The 6,811-nt window shown below is 47.0% G+C and overlaps 1 protein-coding gene and 1 pseudogene across 1 annotated transcript; both read left to right on the top strand.

Moving 5' to 3' along the window:
- LOC126492374 (tudor domain-containing protein 7-like) lies at nt 1-4,137 on the top strand (annotated as a pseudogene).
- Nucleotides 4,138-5,358: 1,221 nt separating this feature from the next.
- LOC126492336 (ubiquitin-40S ribosomal protein S27a-like) lies at nt 5,359-5,918 on the top strand. Its single transcript, XM_050128693.1, has one exon. The coding sequence runs from the start codon at nt 5,407-5,409 to the stop codon at nt 5,869-5,871; it is 465 nt and encodes a 154-aa protein (XP_049984650.1). The 5' UTR covers nt 5,359-5,406; the 3' UTR covers nt 5,872-5,918.
- The last annotated feature ends 893 nt before the right edge of the window (nt 5,919-6,811 follow it).

Here is a 6,811-nt window from a genome sequence, read left to right as displayed (position 1 = left end):
ATGAAGACAGAAGACGATGATGAAGACGACGACGAAGAAGAGGAGGAGGAGGAGGAGCCCAGAAAAGGTTAACCCAACACATATTAATGATATGTAACAATTGTTACGGAGCTGTGTGATAATTTGGCCTTAAATATTAAGCAGCTTATACAAATGACTAATTGAGTATTTTTACACAGACAACACATATTTTCAGTGTGTCTCTGCTCATTGTATTAACTTTCTAGAATCTATAATCACAGCAAGAACATTTTTCTCTGCAGCTCTCTACTATTTACTCAAGTCCTCACAAACGCACTCTTCATAATGACAGAGCAAAGCACCACCATAGCCGTGTTTAAGGCTCTCTGTCTGTGCTTTTCATTTCAGTCCTAGGAAACCCCTTCTAGGAGGGGGTGTTACTCCCGTGTCAGTGATGCGGAGGCTGGCCACCCATGGAGAACGTAGGCCAGCAGCATAGGGAGAGGCAAGCTTCTTGGCAGTTGCTGACCATTGCTTTCTCAACAAGCAGAGGTGGTAAAAATTAGTTTAGGACGTAGAATGGCTCTGAGAATCCCAGTGTATATTGGACCTAACTGTTGAGCCAGAGTGTGGGAGTCAGTCACTGCTACCCGAGTACAGAGAAGAAAGGCATGTGTCACCACCACTGTCCTAAGGCAGGCATATTCTATCCCTAGTGCATCTGTGGGTCTTCTTAGTGAGAAACCTTATGGGCTTCCCATCCTCCCACCTTTAGACACCATCCTCATTCAACATAAAAGTTCCATGATGTTGAGAAAATAATCACTATTTACAGTTCTGGGTCTGAAGTATTTTATTCACCGTGATGATTTTTCCAGTTCTTTTTTCCCCTTCCTGCAAATGACATTTCATTCTTCATTACACCTGAATGACATTCCATAATGTATGGATAAGCATATGTATAATGCAGATATATAACATACCAATACATATTTGGCAACATGTGAGATGCCAACTTGACATTTCAGTGATTTAGGAAAAAGAAAATGTCAAGCGTTGGAAGCCTGTTCATCAGGTGCACATGGGCACCTGGACACAAGTTTGCGTTGGTAGATCAAGCTTAGATTCAAGGCCTTGGGCACCATTTCCTTGAGGGCCCAGCAGCGCAGGAACATTCCAGTGAGGGAAAGTCCAGAAGACGACAGGATGCAGGCAACATTGCTGCGGTCACTACAGGTGTGTAGCAAGTGATCCAACCGCAGTCTATGAAATGAACAGTTTCTCTGCCTACAGGTGTCAAGGTGGGGGAGGAGCACAGGGCAGGATGCAGAAGCCTCTATTCTGCTCCCTTCACCTTCAACTGGGGTGTCCTGGGCAAGGGAGCTTGAGTCACCCACAGGCTCTTTTACCTGCCTGAGGTTCCTGGTGGAGAGGCACCCACAGCTGGGGTGTCTGAAGACCCTCTCTCCTGCCTCCTGGCCTCCCCTCTTCTCTCACCTTTGCCTAAGCTCTTGCCTCCTCCTCACTCCATTTTCTCACCTCTCCTCCCAACTCTACAGCTTCTCCTTTCTCCCCACACCTGGTTGGTGGTTCTTAAATGTTGCGAGTCAGAGACTTGTATTACCATAATTATCATAAGTCAGGGCACAAAGAAAAAGTGGTAGATCAGTCTTGTCTGCCTAGGGTAGTTCTTGGAGACTCCTACAGATCCCCCATCTTCCCAAAGAGCTAGGAGATGCAGCTTGCACCTTATGAGCCAGCATCCCACACTTCCTCCCCTGGCTCAGTCTCCCTCCCCTTGCTCCTTCCCTGCAAGCCTCCTACAGGTGTTCCTGCCTGTCCCTAGTGTCACCTGCTCTGAGAGCAGAGACAGCATCTTTACTCTGAGGATTCTGGTGAAGTTGTGAAGGCTGAGTTACCAAGTCTAGGAGCCCAGTTCTTCAATTTTGACAGGCTGAGTGACAGTCACAGACAGGGATCAAAGAGCTTAGATAGAGTTCTCACACTTCCTGGTTTGACGCCAACGGATGAATCACAGGTTCTCCAAAACTGAACTCCGTATTGAGAGTGGAGGAATCGGCCCACACCGCAAAGGTCCACAAAGAGGAAAGTTTAGAGCGACCACAAGCCCTGAAGCTTGGCATTCTCAAATCCAGTTGCTGAGTAAATCTGGTGATGGCCACCAAGCCCTTGCTACGGAATTCTCTCCCAACCTTGAATTTTTCTGTTCCATCCAGCAGGTGTCCACAGCACAGCCAGCTCACAGTAGGCTTCACTGAAGCAGCTTCTAGGAAAGTGAGCCACACTCCATGGTAGGATCTGAAGTATAATTGTAATCCTAATTAGTCTTAACAATGAAAATCTGGAGTCAGATACTGAGGGTCAAAGAAGAGTAAAGCATACGGACTGAACCCACGCTTCTGCTCTCTGTCTTTCCAAGCTACGACGTGCAAACTAGCAGGGCTGGAGATTCTGAATGATGACCCTGACCTTGTGATGGTGGTCGAATCATTAATGTGTGGGAAGATCTTCGCCGTGGAGATACTCAACAAGTCAGACATCCCCCCCCCTGGTGGTTCTGTATGACACCTCAGGAGAAGATGATATCAGTATCAACGCTACCTGCCCGAAGGCCATCTGTGACAAATCTCTAGAAGTTCATCTCCAGGCGGATGCCATGTACACAAATGTCAAAGTGACTAACATTTGCTCTGACGGAACACTCTACTGCCAATGCCATGCAAGAGTCTGACCAAGCTCAATGACCTTCTGCATAAGACAGAAGACTACTTCCGTTGCAAGCCCTTCACCTCTGAGTACTTCATCTTGCTAGCCTTCTCTGGGAAGATCTGCCTCTTTCATTGCAAAGGAAAATGGTTTATGAGTGGAGATCATGAACGTTCCCAGCAGCCAGGCACTCGATGTTCAGTTTTTATGGACACTAGCAAGGTGACATCCGTGGAAGTATTGGAACTCAGAGAAATCCCTCTCCCCCCCCCCCACCTGCAGGAAATGCTTGCCATACCTCCTCAGGCTATAACATACTGCTTGGCTGATCTTCTGCAGTCCATTGGCCTGTGGACTCTAGAGGCTGTTCTTTGGTTAAGAGATTCTGTTTGGAATTGTGTGGACTGTAGCATTAAGGTTACAAAGTGGATGAATCCAAGGGGTCGCATATGTGTACTTATTTACTCCTAAGAACTTCCCGGACCCTCACCGCAGCATTAACCGGCAGATCACAAATGCAGACCTGAGGAAGCACCATAAAGATGTGTTTCTGAGTGCCATGTCTGGTGCGGTCAGCTCACCTGGCGGCAGGAACGGCAGCACACCTGCACCGGGCAGCCCTGGAGAGGGTCTCAGAAAGAGCCACCCAGAGGTCATCAGGAAGTCTGTGCTGGACCACACCAGCTCGTTCTCCTTGGAGGAACAGCCCGCTCCAGTCCACTTGTCAAAGTCAGGGGAATACTTGGATGTGGATGTGCCCGTGGCCTGTCACCCAGGCCATGTGTCATCCAGCCTTGGCAGGAGGTCCATAAGCTGGAAGTGTTGTCGGAAGAGATGATCCTGTACTACAGCTTGTCTGAGGAGCGCCACATAGCGGTGGAGAGAGACCAGGTGTATGCTGCCAAAGTGGACAATACGTGGTACAGGGTGCGATTAAAAGGAATCCTGACCAATGGGCTGGTGTCTGTGTTATGAGTCGGACTATGGCAAGCATGAGCTAGTCAACATAAGGAAAGTGCAGCCCCTAGTGGATGTGTTCCGGATGCTGCCTCTAGCACTAAGCCAGAAACAACATCTCTTAAAGGAATCATGGCTCTGCCCACCACAGAGTCCACCAGAGAAAACACAGCTACCAAGAAGCCATGCTTGACTTTATTCTTGTGTTTAGAATCTTTTTAAAAAGCTTTTCCAGGCTTTATGTGGCAATTTGGACCCACATCAGAACGCCATATGAGGTGCAGTCCAAAGTAGTCTTAACAACGAAAACCTGGAGTCAGATATTGAGGGTGAAAGCTGAAAGATCAGAGAAGTAGAGCAGCAGCCACTAGAGAAACCTCTTACCTCTATGAATCCTCAGAACAAATGGGCCAGGCTCCTGTCTCCTCCTGCCTTATAATTTTCTCTCCACCCAGCCATATCACTTCCTGTGTCCACCTCCCTCGTGCTGGAATTAAAGGCCTGTGCCTCCCACTTCCTGGCCATTTTGGTCAACTAGTGGCCAGCTCTGCCCTCTGATCTCCAGGCAAGACTTATTTGTATGAAACATATCGCACAACAAGCATCCTCCATCTCAACATCGTTAGCCCTCCCTCTCCCCATCTTTAGCCATTCTTTTACCTAGAATTCACTCTGCTGGCTCTGGAGTGAGGCGTGGGCTTCCAGTGCAACCCAGAGATCTAAAGAGCCAGGTTGCTTTGTCTTCCTTCCTAGAACCTGAGCTCCTTGGCACCTGCAAAGCCTCCTTCACAGTTGTTGAGAGCTTGGAAGCTTTGGGAGCATGGGATGAGAGCAAAGTCCCTCGGCTGCTTGGATTGGGGAATTTACAGATCCCCGATAGAGGTAGCCTGGGTTCTGAGTAGGGGCCAGTGAGGCAGGGAGAAGAGGTTATGCACAGACCAGACTTGTACAGGACTCCAAGTCCCTCCAAGGATGCTCCATCTTCTCAGAGACCCTACTCTATGGGAAGTTAGGGGGAAATTTGCCATTAGGCAGGGAGGAACTGCATCCCAGAACTAAAGAGATCTAAGAACCTGAAAGCTCTGGAGGGTTTTTTCTTTTTTTAATCTAGAATGAGAGCATGCTTTTCCAAGGGAGAGGCAAAGCATCATCCTGGAATAGAATGCTCCAGGGTTATTCATTTCCCAGGAGGCTGCTCCTGCCACTCCTGTGCCTCCTGCCATTCTATGCCTTCCTACCAACCTGCACTGCCTGCAGAACTAGGGGCATCTGTCTGAATGCCATCTATTTCCTGCTAAAGGATAAAGAAGAATACAAGAATCTGAAGACTTGTGTACGCTCTGCTGAATTCTAGAAGAGACAAAGCTCATACTAAAATGAATATAATCTTAACAAACACGGAATAGGAGAAGATTTGGAGACCTCTTTCAAGGCTATTCTGCCACTGGTGCTGAACCACCTAGGCTTCAAGCAGAAAGGACACTACTTTTTCATCTCTGTGAAATCATAGGAGTCTGAATTGTCTCCGGTGTGCAGCCTGCCAACATTGAACCAATTTCATACATGAGAAATGAGGACCCCTTCATTGAAATGGACTTGATTACTGCTCTGCAATTCTTTGAAGACATAGACAACCCTGGAGTAAGATCTTCAAAAAAAAAAAAAAACCCAAGATTGCTTGATAAAAGACCTGGTGAAGATTTGCAAGAACTGGAGGCTCTTCCTTTCTGATCCGCCATCTGTGGTGGCAGAGCCGCCAGGATGCAGATTTTCGTGAAGACCCTTACGGGGAAAACCATCACGCTCGAGGTTGAACCCTCGGACACTATAGAAAATGTCAAGGCCAAGATCCAGGATAAGGAAGGAATTCCTCCTGATCAGCAGAGGCTGATCTTCGCTGGCAAGCAGCTGGAAGATGGCCGTACTTTGTCTGACTACAACATCCAAAAGGAGTCCACCCTTCATTTGGTGTTGAGACTTCGTGGTGGTGCTAAGAAAAGGAAGAAGTCTTACACCACCCCCAAGAAGAACAAGCATAAGAGGAAGGTGAAGCTGGCTGTACTCAAGTACTATAAGGTGGATGAAAATGGCAAAATTAGCCGTCTTCGTCGGGAGTGTCCTTCTGATGAATGTGGTGCTGGAGTTTTCATGGCCAGCCACTTTGACAGACATTATTGTGGCAAGTGCTGTCTGACTTACTGCTTCAACAAGCCGGAAGACAAGTAGTTGTGTATGGATAAATAAAAAGACAGGAATTGAAAAAAAAAAAAAGATTTTCAAGAACTCCATGTACAAGGTTTCCAAGGCGGCCTCCACGGACAGGAGCTGGCTCCTGAGCTGAATGTAGGAGGGAAATGAAGGATTCTCATGATACAACAGAATAAAAGCATTTTAAGAGCTGTGTGTGCTCTGAATTCTTGAGGGGGTGTAGTCAAGGCTCATAAGGAAAATCAAGAGTATAGTCTCCCCAAACACAAAATAGAAGACTTGGGGACCACTTTCAAGGCCATTCTGCTGCTCGTTCAGAACCAACAGACTAGCAGAAAGGACTTTGTTCATCTCGGTGAAATCATGAAGTCTGGGTAGCTCTGGTTTGCATCCTGCAACCGTTAAGCCAATTTGTACTTGAGAAAAGGGACCTCCTGTGTTCAAATTGTGCACTGTGCCGCAATTCTTCAAAGATATAAAGAACTGTTGTGCACGAAAGTCTCCTGAAGCATGAAATACAACTCCGTGAGCAGGAAATACAACTCCACGAGCACAAAGAACTCCACGAACATGAGCAGGCTCCTGGGTAGGAATCAGGGGAGGAAATGCAGGCTTCTCATATGATACAACAGATTTCAAGTATTTTATGAGTTGTGTGTGCTCTGCTTCATTCTCGATTGTTTGTGGTCAGGCTCATATTGAAAATCAAGACTATAATTTCACAAACCATAGAAGATTTAGAGACCTCTTTTCACGGCATTTCTGCTGCTTGTTCAGAACCGCCAGGATGTCAAGCAGAAAGGACTTTTTTTCATCTCTATGAAATCATGCTGTCTGGATAGCTCTGGTTTGTAGCCTGCAACCATTAAACCAATCTGTACTTGAGAAAAGGGGCCTCTTGTGTTCAAATGGACTTGTGTATTGCTCTGCAATTCTTCAAAGACATAGATAACCCTGG

This window comes from Alexandromys fortis, unplaced genomic scaffold (genome assembly GCF_014885135.2).
Source record: "Alexandromys fortis isolate MF-2015 unplaced genomic scaffold, M_Fortis_MF-2015_v1.1 scaffold_80, whole genome shotgun sequence".
Lineage (NCBI taxonomy): Eukaryota > Metazoa > Chordata > Mammalia > Rodentia > Cricetidae > Alexandromys > Alexandromys fortis.
The sequence above is the reverse complement of the archived record's forward strand: the minus strand, read 5'-3'. Positions and strand labels throughout refer to the sequence as shown.

What these genes read in the sequence shown, in the direction of transcription:
- LOC126492336 (XM_050128693.1), top strand. Translation starts at nt 5,407, where the DNA reads ATGCAGATTTTCGTGAAGACCCTTACGGGGAAAACCATCACGCTCGAG.